The following is an 18,282-nucleotide window of genomic DNA, read 5'->3' as shown; positions in this document are numbered from 1 at the left end:
TCCAGATCAACGCCGTGATGTACAACTGAATTCATTGATTTGGCTCAGCTAAGGAAGTCTTCTACGCTAAATCTGTATTCGTTGGCTATCAACGGAGGTGCTGCACCCGCGCTGTTCACATTACCATGAAAGCATTTCTGCCTCTCGTTCTGAGACGAACTTTAGCAGTGTTTGTCTAGTGAATAAATTACTTGCCAAATAAGAAAAGTATATACAAAATGGAAAATTCGCGAAGCATTTGTCCTTTCGCAATGCCGTAGAGTATCACTTTATCCTACAGCGCCACAAACCGTATGCTATAAACCGTCGAACATGCAAAAGCCTGCTGAATTTTTTTTTACCACACACGGGAATCAAAGACTTTACTTCAGAGCATAGGCTTCACATCGTCGGCGACCTTAAAAGGCGCATCGGTCTTGGCCCTGACTTCATCGACGGTTACACCATCCGCAAGCTCGATTAACGTCAGACCATCCGTGAAGTCAACATCGAACACGCACTACAAAAACGGTTTAGTCTCCTTAATTTGCTTATGAAGACTCTTGACTTTCTACTCACCAGATCCGTGATAATCCTGCTCACGCAAGCCTTGCCCGTCAACGGGAACTCGCACTGCTTAAGGATCTTCGGCCTGCCCTTCTTATCCGTGTGCTCCATGGTTACGACAACCTTGGTGCTTTGCGGGTTGCTGACGAGATCCATAGCGCCACCGAAGCCCTTGATCTTACCTGGTAACATCCAGTTGGCAAGATCGCCTCGGGCACTGACCTGCATTGCCCCGAGAATCGTCAGATCAATGCGGCCTGAGCGGATCATGCCAAAGGACTCGTCTGACCCAAAGCACGAAGCACCTGGAAGAAGGGTGACGGTCTCCTTGCCGGCGTTGATGAGATCTGGATCCTCCTGGCCTTTAGCTGGGTAAGGGCCCAGTCCGAGAATGCCGTTCTCGGACTGTAGCTGCACTTCCACGTCAGGGCTGACGAAGGTAGGGGCGAGCATGGGCATACCGATGCCCAGGTTCGCGTACATGCCGTTCTTGAACTCCTTCGCAGCGCGTCTGACGATTCTCTCACGCTTACTGGCTGCATCGCCTGATCCAAGGGCGCCGGCCTTCATCTCCTCAGGAGTCTTTGCGTTGACAATCTTCTCGATGTTCTTCTTTGTCGTCGACTGAATGACGTGCTTGACGTAGATTCCTGGGACATGCACGGCGACCGGGTCGATCTCGCCAGGCTCGACGATGTGCTCTGCTTCAACAATGGTCACTTTGGCATTGCGCGCCATCGCGCCGTTGAAGTTCTGAGCAGCGAGTCTGAACTGCACGTTTCCTAGCCTGTCCGCCTTGTATGCCTTGACAAAAGCGTAATCTCCCTTGATGGCCTCTTCCATGACGTAGCTCTTGCCATTGAATACCTTCACATCCCGCGGCTGCGAGTATTGCGCTACGGTGCCGTCGGCGTTGTGTTTGAGGGGCAGCTCTCCCGTCTGCACGACGGTACCAAATGCCGCCGGGGTGAAGAATGCAGGAATGCCGTGTCCGCCAGCCCTACACCGCTCGGCGAGAGTGCCCTGGGGTGTGAGTTCGAGCTCGATCTTTCCGCTTAGGTATTGCTGTTCGAACAGCTTGTTCTCGCCAACGTAACTCGCAATCATCTTCTTGATCTGGCCGGATTCAAGCAGCAGTCCCAAGCCGGACCCAACGACGCCAGCATTGTTTGACACGGCGGTCAGATCCCGAATCGACGGATTCTCCTTCACAGCATTGATCAGTGTGTCGGGAACACCGCAAAGGCCAAAACCACCACACAAGACGGTGGAGCCGCTCTTGAGATCTTTGATGGCTTCCGCAGCGGAAGGGAGGACCTTATTGATGCGGGATCTTGGCAGGGAGGAGGAGAATAAGCGTGCTTGTAGGAGTGTCTACATGATTGCTTGTGAGCAGACGATAAAAGGCATAAGTCGCAATCGAATCCGGCTTTCCACGTACCCTCGAATGTGATGATTTAGAGAATTGGCCTGCAGTTCGCAAGCACAACGACGCTGACGACGGCATTGTGCGGGTTTATCTGCGTGTGTTCGGACGTGCAAAGGCAGTTGGTGCAATTGAGCGTCTCCGCTAGCCACATACGCAGCCTTGTTTGTTCAAACGTGTATCACACTCTCTACTCGACCACACGCGAGAAGAGAAGCTGGCTAGCAGCAGCACAGGAAATGCGAGCAAGAGTGACGAGAAGAGTAGGTAGGATTGGATTGGTAAGACAAGAAAGTCTACATTCATATAATTGACGCTAGACACGGCCAAACGTTCCCCACCGTCCCCTAGCCCATGGCATTACTGCGAGCTGATCGCGGAAAGAGCTCAGTCTGGGGTCAAGCACAACGCGGAACGCTGATGTCGGCAGGTGCGAGGCGAAAGTGCGGGACTTTCCGACTGTAGACGCACGGGCCTGCGACGTCGGCGGCTAGCTTCGGCTGCTCTCCACGGAGCAGCAGGTGCGACCGAGATGATCGCGACCGCCGTCCATGGCGGGACCACCTCGGTCAGTGGAGCTCACGTGAGTCTAAGGCGCGATCCACTCACAGTGAATGCTGAACACTAAGGAAGTTGCGTTGCGTGTCGTACGATCACGCCGTGGTATTCCACCTGCAGTGAAAAGACAATGCTGGACCGTTCTTCCATCGAGCAGCGTGCATCTCAAAACTCTTAACATTTGCAAGTCTCCTGTTCCGGGAGAGAATTCAAGGCGATGTGCTTCTCGTTTCTATACTTCTTCCGTCCACCCAAGCGCCGGATATGACCTTTTCCGACAGCGCCAACCCGCGGCCACACAGGGAAAAAAAAAAAAAGTCACGCACATATACACACGCGCGCGCGAACGAACACCAAGGTCTTCCCCCGTAAGCCAGAGTGTGCAAAGGACCGGTTGCGGCTACGAAGTACTCAAAGAACCCTAATAAAGACAGTACAGAAAAGAAATCAGACGTAAGAAACGCTTTACAGGTAACCAACCCCGTCAAACCATCGGACCCCAAATGATGCTATCCGCTTGCGTGTACGGACTCTCGTCGCTGTCCAACTCTACGAATGGACTGGTGCTCGTGCTCGCGCTGCTTCCCTGCCGAACACTCTTGCCTCCCGTGAGTCTTGTTAGCGTGGCAATCCATCGTTTAATCGGCGTCGACAGCTCCGTTGCGCCGTCGCTGTTGCGCGCCATGACCTCGTGTAGTAGCATCAGCAGTTGATTCAATAGCGCGTGCACCTCCTCGTTCTTTTCGCCGTGGCCGAGAATTCCGAGTACAAGAGCAGACGAAAGGCCGCGGGAGAGCGCAGACCAGCTGTGTGACGCAAACGCGGTCAGACGGTTCAGCCCCAGGAATGCTCTCACCGTGTTTGTCAAGCTATCGAGACAAGTCTGACGCATCGTCATAGCAAGCTCCGTCTGCGCGATCTTGGGTTTGATTGCTTCGCGGCACACTTCAGACATGATGTACGACGTGTGTAGATACAATGCCCAGTGCTGAAGTTGCTCTTGCAGGGACTGACAGTGCTGCGAGGACTTCAGATGTGCGGCCGCGTTGCTCATAATCTGCCGAAGCAGCTGCTCGTAGTGTTGCATGCGATGGAGCATGTCGTTGGTGCTGCGCGGGATCCCTCGGTCTTGTAGCAGTTCCAGCCCAACTTTTGTAACCTGATACATGCACCCGGCATACGAGAACGAGCCATCGGCCGCGTACGAGTCGTACGGAAGGCCTTTGCCTTCCGTGTAGAAAATGCTTGCTGATGCCGGCGCACGATCGAATGTGATTGAAAGCAGACTTTCCTGCCACATCATGGTCCACGCAATCTTGCACCGGTCATCTTTGAGATTCTGCGGAATGCTCTCCCTACACGGTCTGTGTAGACCCAGGACTTGTGCCAAGCGCGTGGTCATCCCCAGCAGCGACCATGCAACACCCGCGTTCATCGTGTTCGAGATCACGTTGCCAAGGACGAGTAAAGTTTGAATTGTCTCCAGCGATGGGTTGGACAAGAAATTCGTCATCCGTAGGCACTCGAAGCTGCAGCAAACAAAGACACGCGAAGCCAAATCGAGCTCTTTGACAGAGACATCTGTGCATTGGCAGCCGGACGCAAGTGTCGCAAAGAGCAATCCGATCCAGTTGAGCTTTTTACCATATGCAGATTGCTCATCAATACCATAGGGAACGGGATGAGAAAGGGCTTCTGCACGAGCTAGATGAAATTCAAACAGCTCGCTCTCAAACTTCTCGATATTGGCAACAGCAGGATACACTACACCAGAGATGTCCCTGAAGCTCGAGAAGTAACGATCAATGTCCTGTTCGGGGGGCAGTGTTTTGCACATTTCAATGACGCGTGCAAGTCTGCCCTGTCTGAGGTCCGAGAGAGAGACAAAAGGGTACGTAGCGCTTTCGTTTTCGAGCCCAAAGGCTGGCAAGACGTTGGTACCCAGAAGATCCTCAAGCTGAGAACTGTATTGCATCACGAAGGCGGGAACCGAATTCCCTCCAACGTGGACCGTTTGTCCCGTGAGCTCATTTTTGGAATGGATCCCGTCAAAGAGTAGCAGATTCGAGTCTTCCTTGGCGTTGCCTGCCGACAATGCGTTTCCGTTGAAATGAGAGGGACCCGACGCACCGCTCTCTTGTCGAAGATCAGTACTGGATACCGATGCGACATTGATCAGACCCCTGATCTCCGCATTCAGATCGCTGGTGCTTCGCTGAAAGTGCTCCAGTTTGGCCATCAACTTCTCGAACGAATCTCTCGGCATTGTCACCGTGTCACCCATCAGCTTCTCTGGCGAGAAGCCCAACGATGTTTCCGCGGGCGTCAGTAACGAGGCGTTTCTTGCGACCTCTCTGTGGGCTCCTTGATGTGTCGCAGTAGAAGTGCCTATATCAGACCGGTTGGGCACGTGCTCTGTGCTATTCTCATAGATGCACAGCTCCGGATACCGTCGCTCGATGCAATTAAGACACGGCTGCTGCTGATCGCATGCAACTTTGCGTTTCCTGCACACCTGGCAGGCTTTCTTTTCACGCGGCTTGCGCTTCGACTTGATGTAAGAGTCCAGATCCGGATTCGATTGCGAGTAGCTGTTTGCTCCCGAATCCTGGTAGTGCGCATGCCCGGGATCACCATCATGGTCGCCAGCGTGTTTCCGCTTCCTTGTTGGTTGCGACTCTGGCGAGGCCTTGCCGTTCGTTTGCAGCGCTGAAGGCGAGTTGAAGGACCCAAACATTTGCCCCGCTGAGGGACTTCTGATACGGTTCTCGTGGCCTGGATCCATGAGGGCGACCAAATTTTTATCTGCAACGGTTCGATCGCTCCCGAGGAGCGTCGTCACAAAGGTATCCACGGCGCCCGAGGCGAGTTGTGGGGGCGGGCAAAGTAGATTTTGGGTTGAAGTAATGACTGAAAATTGACGACGGCCCGCACCTTTGCGGAGGCTGAATAAGCACAATCGGCTTTGCCAACTTGGGAAAGTGTGGCTGGAGTAGCACCTCCACATTTCGAACCGATTATCAACTGTGGATTTTACCGAATAGTCCATCACACCCTACCTCAGCTGCGTATACACGGCCGCTATAGCTGACATCCTACTCTTATTCAACGCAGAAAAAGACCCACCTCTCTCATTCGAGAATCTCTCTACACACATACAACAATTGAAGTATTGCACCCTTGAATCTTCAACCTTTCAATGTCATGATCGTCTCATCGGCAGCTGTCAAAACAGGAAAACCGGAACTGCGTCATGGCTGAGAGAGGCAATTCATGGTGAACTAATCGAGTAGTGGGAGAGTGCTCGTGCATTTGCTGTGGAAAAGTAACTATCGTACAATGTCATCGAGTTCGAAAGTTCGATTTGCTTGCATTCTATTTGCTCAAGAGATCAGTTGTTGGCAGCAGAAATCGGTCGCTCACGGGGCACAAGCATATTTGACCGTCTGACCTCTTACGCTACGCAGCACTGGACTGTAAGGTCCGAACGGTAACAGGAGGTCCGCTTAGCATGCTCCTCTTCGCAAGGTGTTCAATCCAACAGCAAGGCATTTGAATGCCTCTTGTTGTGTCATATTTGGCTTCCTGTAGAAGTGAACTGTCCGAAGTCGAGGTTGAAGAACGGAAAAAAAGCATTTTCCCTGACCAGCCAATTCACATCTTCGAAAAGCAGCTCATCGACTCCCAAGTATATCCAGTGCCAACCTCGTCATTCCACCTCACGTATCAAGCAAGAATTGAGCCCACTTGTCCAGCACGATTACCTGAAACTGGTCTTTCCACTGATCCTTAAACGATTTCTTCAGGTATTCGCTGCTAATACTCTTTGAAAAAGCCACCAGTTCCACAAACCAGCCCTTCTTCAGAGCTCTTACGATCATCTTCATAAACCCTTCCGAGTATTCTGCCTTGGCAGCGTCGCCTGTTGCGACAACCATGCGTGAAGGGATGTCCGTATCGACGATAGACTCCAGAATCCTCAGGTGAAGGATCTCATCAACACCTTGCTCGACCCATTTTTCAGAGGCGGGCGACGGCGAGAAAGCCTGAACTGGACCTGTGGATGCGGTTGGAGGAGTGGTACTAAGCATACTGACCTGTGAGCTGCCATTCGTTCCGCTCTGTGTTCCAAGAGCAGCAAACGAATTTCGCGACTGCAGGGCAAGCATGCGGCGTTGTCGTTCATTGGGCTCACGGGACTTGAAAACTTTCTCAAGTATAAGCGTTTCGTATCCGATTTGTTTGGCAAGTTCCATGGCAGGCATGAGAGGGTAGCTGCCTGCGAGGACTCGTTTCGCGACCGGTCGTCTACGTTCGAGCAGAAGGACAAGCGCGTCAAACGAAATATTCTGGTGGGGGATGCAATGATGCATCTGCATCTGCATCTGCTTCAAGTGATCCATGAAGCCAATCCATATATTGGAGAAGTCCACAAAGACATGAATACCAGACGGAGATGAGTTGTGGTCGGCCATTAGCACGGGTTGCGTGAGCCACTTCTTGTCGTCGGGAAACTCGTGCACGAGGCGTAGAAAGAGCTGAAGATCGCGTTCTTCCTTTTCAAGAATTTGAAACGGTGCCCTTAATTGACTGTTAGCTCGTGTCTTTTGAACACAAATATTGACAAAGCATATTGGCTAAGCGAGTAAAGGATGCTAGATGCTCCGGTTGTTTTACCGCTTAAGTGCCTGCAAAGCTTGCGCAAAGTAGCCAGTCTACAACCCATCCGGATGGAGTCACTGATGAGTTGATCGGAAATGACTAGCACACAAAGAGCGAGGCAGCATCCTGAAGGGATGAATGCAGAATGAACAAATCTGTCTTTTCCGCAGCCACAATGCCCTCCGTCATGATTGCGATCCAACATCCTTTCCCTGACGAGTCTTGATACAATTTCAAGGCGCAAGCGAGATCTCGATATCTTGCACACTCCTGAAAATGTTTCAGAGACATGCGCGAACAAAAGATCCACGCTCGGACCTGAAATATATTTAGCTATTAATACAAGGAAATGGTATACTTGCTGTGCTCTTTTCCGCATTGGAGTGGCCATCATTGGAATCTGTGTAGGTATATTGTTCTCGAACTGAGCCTGAAGCGACTGCGACAGCTCCTGGGCAGGTCGCAATTTAGCAGAATGTTGCGGCAGCGCAGAAGGTAGAAGATGGTTTGAAAGTGCAACCCTTTTCGGCGTTGCCAATGTTTCGCCCTTTTGAGTCGTGTCCTTGGATCGAGTTCTCCGGTGTCTTTCCGGAGATGAGGCGTTGGCGGCTTCTGCATGCAGTACATTTTCCGCATTCCGACAAATCTTCGTCTTCGGAGAGCCTCGAGACATCGCCTTATTACGCACAGATTGGTCAACTATCGTTGACTTAGGGTGTTTACTCGCCTTAGAGGCTGGAGTCTGCCTGGTGCGGTCTCGAATCTCGGACTCCGACTCGATATCACTGGCAACTTTACGTGCCCGAGCCTTCTGTTGATTGACCTGTTCAAGAAGCTTCCTCTGCTTCTGTCTCTGCCTCTTCGCACGCTTGGCTTCCTTTCTAGCCCCGACAGGGTCTTGCTGATCTTGCAAATTAGAGACAACAAAGGACGATCCAAGCGTGTGTACACGGTCATCGTCCGAGGTTGGAGTTGTCGCTATATCTGTGCTGTCCATATAGTCCAGCTCATCCTTCCAAGTAACGCTCTTCCGTGCCGAATAGCACCCACCATCGGAGGCGTACGTGTCATCCCTAAGTGGCGGGGCAGGCGGGTGGTTGGGGTCGAGGACAGCATCAGCCCCGGATGCAGCATCTTCAGGTAGAATGGGATGCCGCTCATTGCCTTCCACAGCTGATGTTATGCCAATTGCTTCCCACAATCTGCTGAAATCGCCCAGCCCTGAGAGCTTTGGCTTCGGCGACGTGTCGAGCTTTGCGTGCTCGCGTACAGCGGGAAGATGATGCTTGTCGAGCGAAGTGCTGTGCAGAAGCTGTACGGCATCTGAAAAGTCCCACGGACTTGGTCGAGGTTGCGAGGGCATGTAAGACTAGCGGTCAGTCGTCGAGACTGGAGGGGAGTCTAGAGCGGTCAACAGAATGAAATCAAGAAGAGGATGTTTGAGAATTTGGCATCTTACGGACGGACAAGCAGGAAAAACGAAGATACTGAAGAGTTCATTTCAAGATTTCATACGTGCGAGGTGCTAGAAACATAGTATTCTTGTGATGTGGTGGAAGCTGTTGATGTGAAGTCAGCAAGAGCCGTGACTTTGAGGCGGGTGACGATGTTCGCCTGCAGGTCATTGACGTTTTAGCGCTGTGGATCGGACCCAGGCACCATCATCGTGCTGTGCTGAGTTGTGCTGTGTCGTGCTATGGTATACTGTGCGGTGCCATGCGGTGCTGCGCCGCCTCCAACGCTCATGTCCTCCGGCCTCAATAATTAACTTACAGGTCCGGCCTTGGCTGTGAAACGTGAAGAGCCACTCACCTTGCCATCAGCAAGACATCATTCTAGCCCAATCATGCTCGACACCTCACCTCCATCTTTCTATCCTCTTCAGTGCTCAGTCCAACCCGGCCTAAAACTCCATACTCCCAGACCATGCATGCTCCGCAGCAGACGTTCCTCATCGTTCATCGATCTCTGGCGCACAAATACGGGCCTCTGCGGATACGATCCGGATCTCCAGTAGGCTATGCTTGCACTCGCCTCGAACTCAACGTCATCTTGCCCAGGCCTACAGCCGTCCAAATTCGCTGTTCGGTTCATGGGGAAGCGTAATGTCAAAGTCCGGACTGCCCCGCCAAGGTTGTTCTCGCTCCCGACACCGGAGTGTGGGATTATCCTCATTTTTCCATCAGTCGACAATCTCGCCCGCACGAGGGGAGGTAGAGATACCAAGGTGTGGACCACTAGTCTCCACATAACACAGCTATCGATAGACAGATCCCGTTGCGACAGACTGATGACTATGCTGTCACGAGCATGTCTGCAGACTTCTGGGCCGGCTACATCAGTGGCGCGGCGGGCATCGTAATCGGAAATCCTCTCGACTTGCTTAAAACTAGATTACAAGCTGGCGATACAAGCGTGCGTGCGACGTCGCCTGCCTCGCTGCGTGGAACGTTCGACAAGGCCGGTACGCTCGTCAGAGGTATGCGCACGCCGTTGTTCCTGCTGAAAAGCGTCTGGATCGGGTGGTGTTTGAATTCGATCCGAACGAATTTCCTGTCCAACCTGGAATAAAGGCAAAAAAGTACTATGACTGACGTCTCTTTTTATGCAGGAGCTACAGCGCCAATCCTTGGCTACGGAGCCCTCAATGGCTTGCTTTACTATACGTACAACCGCTCGCTCACACTCCTCAACGAGTCCTTCCAGCATCCGACTGATCTGACCAAGGTATGGCTTGCCGGTGCCATGGGCGGGCTCGCCAGCTTCATCGTCAGCGCGCCGACCGAGTTGATAAAGTGCAGGGCCCAAGTCGCCCATGCCTCCTCCGGCTCGGCGACGAGCTCCTTCGCCATTGCGAAAGAGATATGGTCCTCTCCCTCCCACGGCGGGATCCGCGGGCTGTACTTCGGCGGCGGCGTGACAAGCGTGCGAGATGCCGTCGGCTACGGTTTCTACTTCTGGAGCTATGAGCTGTCCAAGCGGCTTCTCCATGCCGACAGCCCAGACGACACCTCGAGACAAGCAGGTGTCAAGATCCTAGTCGCGGGTGGCATAGCCGGCGTCGTGACGTGGGCCAGCATCTTTCCGCTCGACGTAATCAAGACGCGCGTGCAGACACAGGCATTTGCTTCATCGCGTGGTTCAGGCTCAGAGAACGAGCCTCTTCTCAAGCCATTTCGGCGAATGGGCGCCTTGGATGTTGCAAGGCAAGCCTACGCCAGCGAAGGGCTTGCAGTGTTCTTTCGTGGACTAGGCATCTGCAGCGTGAGGGCTTTTATTGTCAACGCTGTTCAATGGGCCGTGTATGAATGGATGATGCGAGTGTTGGCTGGAGCGAGCGCAAAAGAAGGCTTACATCATGACGTGGAAACTGGGAAGAGCTTAGTAGATATGTAGATGTTACACTTAAGAAGTCAATAAAAAAGCTTTAGATGTTCGTCGAATAGTAATACATACGGCCGTTCGCCTGTTCTTTTCTTGTAGATGATACAAGAAACACTTCGTTATCCATTCAACAAAGTTGCATGTGGCCTAATAAGGCGCTGCTCCCAAATCCTCGAAAAAAATGTCATCATGTTTTTTGATCAACCATGTGATTGATCATAGCCCTCAAAATCAAGTGAATGCTTTCAGACTCTGGAAAACGACTCCACCATATTTGCCGCTTGGAAAAATAGCCATAGAAGAGGCAGTTCCGGTCCTAGCTCGCTGAAGATTTGGGAAAGAATATAGCTCGATGCAATACATCTGCTCATCGAGGGCCATAACCTCACTTATACAGATGCACAAACTTCACGCCTTACCCGGCCGGCCAGCACGTGTGGGGTGCATTGCATCCCAATTAACGTTCACGATTAAACCCGATTCAATACCACAGGGCCATCACAACAGAAGTTCCACAATACCGAACTTGCCTTCAATGAAAAGAAAGAAAGACGACCCGTTGTCCTAGCTATCAACTTCCTACCCCTGCCTTACTTCCCCAGCTTTACATTTGTTTCACCTTCATTTTTTTTTTTGAATCGATGTTGATTTTTTTTTGTGCCTTTGTTCCGTAGCAAATACATGCCTCCCTATCCGAAATGAATCGAATAAACCCGTAATCGCTTTTGGTGATGGTGACAAGTGGAATGAAAACAATAATGAAAATCGGACGCCAGCGAATCGATATCAGTCAGGAGGGCGTAACGATGGACTGTTTGGATGGATTTCGACCACCCAGCTGAGATCATTGTTGAATTGCTCGATAAATCTGCGAATCGCCCCTCCCGGTGAAATCATGTACGGCGGCACGCTGAGGAAGAATGCAACCTCGTCTTCCCGCATTGCCCGTTCAAAAAGTTCCCAAAAACCTTTATAGCTGCCATTGATGTTCTGCCGATGTGGCGGAGAATGACGCGGGAGCTGTTTGCCCTTATGACAAGGGTTAAGAGGTTTGGGAGACATGTCGTCTAGGCCAAAGCTGCGGTTCAGGTCATGATTGACAAACGCATAAATGGTGCCTAGACGTTGCGGGAGATCAGCAGACTGTCTAGCAGATCATCTTACATGGCCTCTTGACCACCTGCAGTGTCCATAGCCTCGCCAGCGCCATTTGGCGGATTCAGGTAGCGGACAAAGGACAGCTGCAAGGGACGACCACCATATTGGTACCCAGTGAACTTGGAAATGGCAGTCTCGGCAGACTCAGTAGCATCAAACTCAACGACACCAGAGCCCTTTGAGCGGCCGTTGGGCTCGTATTGAATCTCTGCCTTCTTCACAGGACCAATTGTGGTGAAGAGGTCAACGAGATCCTCGTTACTCGTGGACCACGGGAGATTGCGAACATGGATGATTGGACTCGGGTCGCCGCCAAAGGTTGCGTTGTCCGTGAATGGATTTGGAGGTACATTCGCTTGCGCTTCGCCTCCAAAGCCACCACCTTGCTGGAAGCCACCACCGTATCCTCCACGGTTGTATCCTCCGAAACCTCCACGGCCGCCTCCAAAGCCACCCCTGCCGCCGAAACCTCCACGGCCGCCGAAGCCGCCGCCGAAGCCACCACGGCCACCAAAACCTCCTTGAGCAGCGCCGGCGTAACGATCCTCACGGACCTCGAGAGCGCGACCTTGCCATTCGTAGCCATGGAACTGCTGGATAGCATTGCGGGCGTCCTGTTCATTGTCGAAGACGACGATACCGGAGCCCTTTGGTCGACCATCTGGACCCATATGAACGTCGGCACGAACGATATTGCCTACTTGGGCTACTAAACGTCAGCTTTGGGTCATCCAAACTTCATTCGGACGTCACTCACTGGCCTGACGGAACAAGTCCTTCAAATCCTGCCAGCCAACTGTATACGGCAGCTACACCCGTTGTTAGCTATCCTGCAATTCACGACCGCGACTAGAATCAGTATGGGAGACAAACATTAGACACGTAGAGCTGGTTGCCTGCAACACCACCAGCCGGGGGACCACCGAAACCACCACCACCGTAGCCACCGCGCGCACCGTAGCCGCCTCCATAACCACCGCGTTGCATACCGCTAGGTTGATTGAAGCGAGGTTCAGCCTCGCGATCCTGCAACAGAAAAAAAGAAGACGTTAGCAATGGCAGATGGCAAGGTGGAAGTCAAGTGCTTGGTGATTCATGGTAAACTTCACCAAGGGAAAAGTGAGAGAGAAATGACTCAAGTGCATTATGACATCAGATTATGTTGATGCAGATAAGAGGCGGAAGGAGTGACGTCGAAGGAGGCAGGAGGGAAGAGCGCTGGGTCGACAAGAGGAAGGTATGACCACTTACTTCACGAACATAGACGAGGCGACCCATCAGGTTCTGATTGCTGAGAGTGTTGACGGCATTCTGCGCTTGTTCTCGCGTTTGATACTCCACGATTCTAATGGGCGTAAGCGTCAGTCTCGCCTTTCTTTCTCATTTTGCACGTGCTCCCAACCTCAAGGGGGGGGAGGAAAATGAGGACATAAAACTTACCCGCAACCCTATATCTCGGCCGGACGACCAGGTCCTACCCGTCAACCAAATGTCCTTCACAAACCAAAGAAAAGCCAGCATAACCAGCCATCGACTTAGCCCACCTTGCTCATTCCATTCGGAAGTAGTAACACGTCAGCGTAGAGCACCTCGCCCGCTATTCACAGTTCGTCAGCATCTGTCCCCAGTGGCATCTGCCTCACTGTATTCTCAGTTTGCAGTGTACGGTGAGGACAGCACGAACCTTGACGCATGAAGTCTTTCAGATGATGCCATTTGACATCGTATGACAAATTGCCGACGTAGACGCGGCGGTCCTGCTGCGAATTCTCGCGTGCACTCGCCATGTCTTGCTTGGGGGCCGCGCTTCTGTCTTCGTAGCCGCGCGACTGGGATCCACGGCCACCACTGCCGTACGTGTTGTAGTTGCCTTGTTGCGCCGAAGAGTTGGCTCCCTGGCCCGGTGATCTGGAGCGACGGTCGCTGCGCCGATAGCCGTCTCGGCTTCGCGAGCGGCTGCGAGGTGAGTAGGAGCGTCGATGACGTGGGCTTCGTGAGCGTCGTCGAGGAGAGCGGGAACGATCGCGCTGAGAGGAATGCGATTCAGTGTTGATCATCCTTGACGACGAATGAGGGCGGACGGAGGGGGATTAAACGCAGCGGGAAAACGGCAATGAAAAGGGTTTAGGTGAGGGGAAGGGGGGTTTGGGTGTGCAGTTTTCGAGCGGACAGGCAGAGGGAAAGAAACGCAACGGTCGAGTGTTGGAAAGGTTGCGACCCAGTCACAGCGGGAGGAGCAAGCCTTGTGCGACGTGAACTTTTTCTGCCGGCGCGCGCGTTGCTTCGGAATGGAGCGCCAAGACACGAGTTGACATCAGACCAACCGGCGCACACCGGCCATGCTGACCAGCGTGTGTCTGACCGGCGCTGTGTTCCTGTGTGTTCTGGACGACAGGTGCGCGTCTGCCTCGAGCATTGCATGTTCGGATCTGCGTACGCGCGTCTTGATTCTGCGCAGCATGCACGATGGCGCGCCGCTGGACCACCGCCAACCAGCTGGTCAGAGCAGGCACTACTCGTGCAGACTGTCCTGACCCCCAGCCGGTGCGACGAGAGGAAGCATGGTGTGCGACGACGAACTGGTGATCGGGAGAGGGGCAGAGAGGAGCTGGGCAGTCAAGGCAGGATGTGAAGACTTACGCCTGGACGGTAGTTGTCGTCTGCTGTTGGAGGATGAGCAGTCAGCAAAGAAGAACACACGCGGGTACGCGCGCACGCAGGAGTGTAGTCCAACGTGCAAGACGGAGATGTTGCAGACGACCCTTGGAGGGGGCCAAGAGGGTGTTACCAAGGACGAAGGGCAGCGCCAGGTAGTGAGGAAAGGCCGGCCTTGGGTGAGGACAGGAGGGTGACAGGAGCAGTAGGGACAGGACAGGACCGGACAGACAGGTCTGGTACAGGGCAGAGTGGACAGCGGAGGCTCCAGGTCAAGTCAAGCAAGCAAGCAAGACCAGCGAGCAGGCGGACGGCCGGACTGGCGGGCAGGTGGACAGGATGACGGGATGACAGGTTGGAGGGGGACAGACAGGAGGACGTCGGGCGGGCTCAGAGCAGCGTTTTCATTGAGGAATGCGAGCGGAGGGCGCAGGATGCATCAGGAATCAATGGAGAGGACGGAGCGGCACTTACCCATTGTAGCACACACAGCAATATAAGAAGGGAGGGGAGGGGAGCAGCAGCTGGTATTTTTTTCAGATGCCAGAGGAGGCAGCGCAGCGCAGATGCAGAGCGAAACGTTCGGGCTCGCCTTATGCAAGACGCAGATGAAATCTTCTGGGGCGAATGTGACAGGGATGGCGGCGACTGGGTCCAAAGCGGCGTCGCGGGCCTGTGATTGGCTGGCGCGGCCGGCAAGCCCAGTGCGAAGCGGAGTCGTTAGGGGGACCTGAGCCAGCTGAACAACGCCTGCCAGCGCTCCAAGGCTCGTCCGTCATGACGGCAGATCTTGCGTGTCCGCGACCCAGAGCTGACTGCTCGGCAATCTGCCAGACGCAGGGCCGCAAGCCTCGCTCAACGCTGTACATCGACGGTACAAGTGGCAGACTGCGCGCCCCAAGCCGTCCACGCCCGGGATCGTCGATGATCGCTACGATGATGGACTGTGAGTGCGGAAAGCCTGAGACTGCTACTGCTGGTGCTGCTGCTTGCTGCTTCCACCGCCGCTGTCATGCCAGCATGGATGTTTGACACGTCTGCAAAAGGACAGCCTTCACTCCTGCAACAACCGTCCTCCCGCCGCTGCTTCTCGACTTAGCGCGCGTGCTCTCGAGGCATTGACCCAGCCGTGCAACCGCAGCTGTCGGCGCCAACAGGCTCTGCATTCCATCGCATGCCTTTGTGTGCTGTTCAGCACCTGGAGCCTTTTGGCTTGCCCGCGAGGGAATGTGCCGTGTCGCACAGGTGGGAGCGACATAACACGCCGTCAGCGAGAGGGGCTACGAAGGTGTGGACGCGATACAAGAGACAGCACTAGTGCATGCTTCGATCTTTGCAGCGAATCAATGGTTATTTGACTGACCATACAAATGTGCGAGACCGAGCTAGTCGAAAGAGCTTGCTGTTCAACGGCGGACGATTAGGGAGAGGAAGGGAGAGGAAGGGAGGGGAAGGGGGGGGGGGGGGGTTTGGTCGTAATTGATGGTGTGCCAACTAGATGTTAGCACGATGCTGAGTAAAAAGGACGTGAGCAGGACTCGCGTGCAAAGCATTCGACAAGGAACGGGGATCATTCACCAGACGAAGCACGATGAAAGGAAAAACCGGGCAGTGGAGAGCCAGAGAGATCCCGAGACGGTGGTACAGGTAGCGCCTCGATAACGCCTCGCACGGGAGAGATGGGGCTGACGCTCTCAGGGAGGGCGATGCGAGAAAGAAAAAAGAGCCAGTGTGCTACTGTAACTCACTACAGGGAGTCTCGCAAGGGGAGAGACAAGAATCGAGAGGATAACTCATTGCAGGCACCGCCGAGTAGCAGCAAGCAACAGGCGAACAAGAAGAACAGGCACGGCGGCGATGAGGAAAGGCTGCTCCACTCCGAATAGGACAGAAACTTTATTAGTCTGTCTTGAACACACGCCCACACGTCATCCACTGCGACGGCGTACATATTGTGCAACCCGTAACTTAACCTAAATTTCCGTCCTAGTACGACGCTCTGCAGTAACACCGTCAATTGCATCCTAAACAGAAGCGCCCCGTCGCGTCAAACCCGTCTTATCCCAAGTCTCCACCACGACCACTTCCGTCACAGCCATCCTCTTCTTCACATCTTCGCATTCACCATCCTCATTGCCGACTGCCTGTGCTCCATTGTGCATCACGTAAGCGCCACACATTGAAACCACTGTCCGTCTTGTCGCTTAGTGAAAGAAAAGCAAAGCGGAGAAAGATCAGAAAGATCAGAAAGATCAGAAAGGAACGGGCAGATAGGCATGGCTACCCTCTCCTCTCCTGTCGTCTCCTTCGCGCATGTCCACGTAGCCCTCGTCTTCGGTCGGCAGGCTGTGGGCGTTGCACGCGCTGCCGTGAGAGCACTGCCAAGGACATATCTCCGGTGCGGCGGCCTCGAAATTGAGGGCGCCGACGGAGAACGCCCGCGAGGCGAGGATCTTTGCCCGCTTCCGAGAGCTTTGCACGACAGAACATAAACCTTTGATCCGCTACTCCGTTCACCTTGCGCGGATAGCTGTGGTTCGCTTTGCCGATCGCTGGAATCGCAGATGGGCCACTTGCGACCGCTTAAGCCGAGGGTGCTAAGCGAACAGGAAAGACGCCAGCCAAGAGCAGCAGTAGTCGGCGCAAAAAATACCTCAAGCGTATTGACTCGCGCCTGTCCCATCAGTGTTTGCACGGGCGCATGACGTTCTGTAGAGCGGCCGTCACTACGACCCGGATCGGAGGCAGAAGCTGGACGCGATGCCAAAAACAAAGGCGAACCGAAAAAGAAAGAGAATTGCCCTCCAGCCCAACCAGCCTTACCGCTGCTCGGATGCGCGGTGACCTGATCCGATGCAGGCCCTCGACGCAGAAGAAAACAATACCCGGCTTTGTTCTCGTACCTGGAAAAAATTCTCTTGTCCTTCTCGTGTCAGCCCAGAGATGGGATCTGCCTACACGAGCTGGGTCAAGCGATTCGGGAGCGCGCACGAGACGGCTGCGCCTGGTTGGGGCTCTGGCAGCGCTGCGACCTTCACCACCTCTCTTCGCGCATCTCACCAGCCGCCTTGCCGACTCCCCCAAGCCCGCAAAGGACGAGTGCGTGTTCTCGCGTCAAACGTTTGTACTGTGTACGCAGGCCCGTCCCCCACTCCAGCAGGGTGTGCAGCGTACTACTGCAGCTTCCATGCTCCTACCCGCTGCTGGCCTGGTTCGTTCGATCTTTGCCCGCTCCCGTCACAATGGTCGTCACACGAGGATGAGCTTTCGGCTCTCTCGTCCACTGGGCTCGCTCGTCCCAGCAGAGGCGAGATCTGTGATGCTTGACCGCAGCAGACCAGATGGCCATGTGCGCTATCCGTTGCATCTTCCCCGTTTTTCTTTCCCAGGCCATGCGAGCTCTGGACGTGAACAGGCCTGATGCCGCGCTTTGATTACGGGCCTTCTGCCTCGTCTGCTTTGTCATTGAGGTCAAATACCATTCCGTATCATCATCACAGCGCACGAGAACAGACTCTTTTGGAGCGTGCGGGCTGGCGTCACGCGGAAAAACCGGTCCCCGATCGAAGTCCGTCACCCTAAAGACCATCCCCGCGTCTACGGGTTTCACCTGTATGTGACAAACACATCGCGCGCGAAAGCGCTCCCCCCGTCATCCGAGTGCAGTGTCTTGCAGTCCGCCATGGCTGGTGCAAAAAGCAGTAACAACCATGCATCCTAAGAAAACGCAATGGAGGAGACACAATCCATGCGCTTCAGCACGCATTCATCAAGCCACCCATGCCGAGCAAACCCATTAGTTCCAGAGGTGCGACACCCTTGCCATGAGAATCAAGGTGCAGCGTAATGATGGGGAACTTGGAAAAGCACGCGTGAGGGTGAAAAAAAAAAAA

At 53.8% G+C, this 18,282-nt stretch overlaps 5 protein-coding genes across 10 annotated transcripts; 1 reads left to right on the top strand and 4 right to left on the bottom strand.

Moving 5' to 3' along the window:
* Positions 1-15: 15 nt before the first annotated feature.
* PV09_09603 (uncharacterized protein) lies at positions 16-2,309 on the bottom strand. The gene is made up of 3 exons (XM_016363694.1): positions 1,988-2,309; positions 559-1,920; positions 16-499 (listed from the first exon to the last, which is right to left on the bottom strand). The coding sequence occupies exons 1-3, from the start codon at positions 2,051-2,053 to the stop codon at positions 368-370; spliced, it is 1,560 nt and encodes a 519-aa protein (XP_016208480.1). The 5' UTR covers positions 2,054-2,309; the 3' UTR covers positions 16-367.
* Positions 2,310-2,833: 524 nt separating this feature from the next.
* On the bottom strand, positions 2,834-5,405 carry PV09_09602 (uncharacterized protein). The gene has a single exon (XM_016363693.1). It carries the CDS (start codon positions 5,313-5,315, stop codon positions 3,015-3,017), a length of 2,301 nt encoding a protein of 766 aa, XP_016208479.1. The 5' UTR covers positions 5,316-5,405; the 3' UTR covers positions 2,834-3,014.
* Positions 5,406-5,770: 365 nt separating this feature from the next.
* On the bottom strand, positions 5,771-9,298 carry PV09_09601 (uncharacterized protein). The gene is made up of 3 exons (XM_016363692.1): positions 8,652-9,298; positions 7,555-8,593; positions 5,771-7,111 (listed from the first exon to the last, which is right to left on the bottom strand). The coding sequence occupies exons 2-3, from the start codon at positions 8,553-8,555 to the stop codon at positions 6,250-6,252; spliced, it is 1,863 nt and encodes a 620-aa protein (XP_016208478.1). The 5' UTR covers positions 8,556-8,593; positions 8,652-9,298; the 3' UTR covers positions 5,771-6,249.
* Positions 9,092-10,653, top strand: PV09_09600 (uncharacterized protein). The gene is made up of 2 exons (XM_016363691.1): positions 9,092-9,671; positions 9,804-10,653. Exons 1-2 carry the CDS (start codon positions 9,503-9,505, stop codon positions 10,586-10,588), a joined length of 954 nt encoding a protein of 317 aa, XP_016208477.1. The 5' UTR covers positions 9,092-9,502; the 3' UTR covers positions 10,589-10,653.
* On the bottom strand, positions 10,606-14,972 carry PV09_09599 (the record flags this gene model as incomplete). Of its 6 annotated transcripts, none has more annotated exons than XM_016363685.1 (9): positions 10,606-12,440; positions 12,492-12,543; positions 12,608-12,760; positions 12,986-13,079; positions 13,175-13,182; positions 13,279-13,331; positions 13,419-13,761; positions 14,375-14,397; positions 14,864-14,972. In XM_016363685.1, coding segments are annotated over 9 exons (1,539 nt in total), but the record flags the coding sequence as incomplete, so codon positions are not given. The 6 variants fall into 6 exon arrangements, with proteins under 6 accessions (XP_016208471.1, XP_016208474.1, XP_016208475.1 ...); XM_016363688.1 differs by having other exon boundaries at positions 14,523-14,869; XM_016363689.1 differs by having other exon boundaries at positions 14,622-14,869.
* Between the last annotated feature and the right edge of the window lie 3,310 nt (positions 14,973-18,282).

The sequence above is a fragment of the Verruconis gallopava genome (genome assembly GCF_000836295.1).
Source record: "Verruconis gallopava strain CBS 43764 unplaced genomic scaffold supercont1.91, whole genome shotgun sequence".
NCBI classification, from domain to species: Eukaryota; Fungi; Ascomycota; class Dothideomycetes; order Venturiales; family Sympoventuriaceae; genus Verruconis; species Verruconis gallopava.
This window is presented reverse-complemented; position numbering and strand designations above follow the sequence as displayed.

Coding starts and splice junctions, on each gene's coding strand:
- PV09_09602 (XM_016363693.1), bottom strand. CDS start 5,315: ATGGATCCAGGCCACGAGAACCGTATCAGAAGTCCCTCAGCGGGGCAA.
- PV09_09600 (XM_016363691.1), top strand. CDS start 9,503: ATGTCTGCAGACTTCTGGGCCGGCTACATCAGTGGCGCGGCGGGCATC. Junction 9,672..9,803: donor GGCCGGTACGCTCGTCAGAG/GTATGCGCACGC, acceptor CTTTTTATGCAG/GAGCTACAGCGCCAATCCTT.
- PV09_09603 (XM_016363694.1), bottom strand. CDS start 2,053: ATGCCGTCGTCAGCGTCGTTGTGCTTGCGAACTGCAGGCCAATTCTCT. Junction 1,921..1,987: donor CTAAATCATCACATTCGAGG/GTACGTGGAAAG, acceptor GCAATCATGTAG/ACACTCCTACAAGCACGCTT. Junction 500..558: donor GCAGGATTATCACGGATCTG/GTGAGTAGAAAG, acceptor CCGTTTTTGTAG/TGCGTGTTCGATGTTGACTT.
- PV09_09601 (XM_016363692.1), bottom strand. CDS start 8,555: ATGCCCTCGCAACCTCGACCAAGTCCGTGGGACTTTTCAGATGCCGTA. Junction 7,112..7,554: donor CCAATGCGGAAAAGAGCACA/GCAAGTATACCA, acceptor CAGTCAATTAAG/GGCACCGTTTCAAATTCTTG.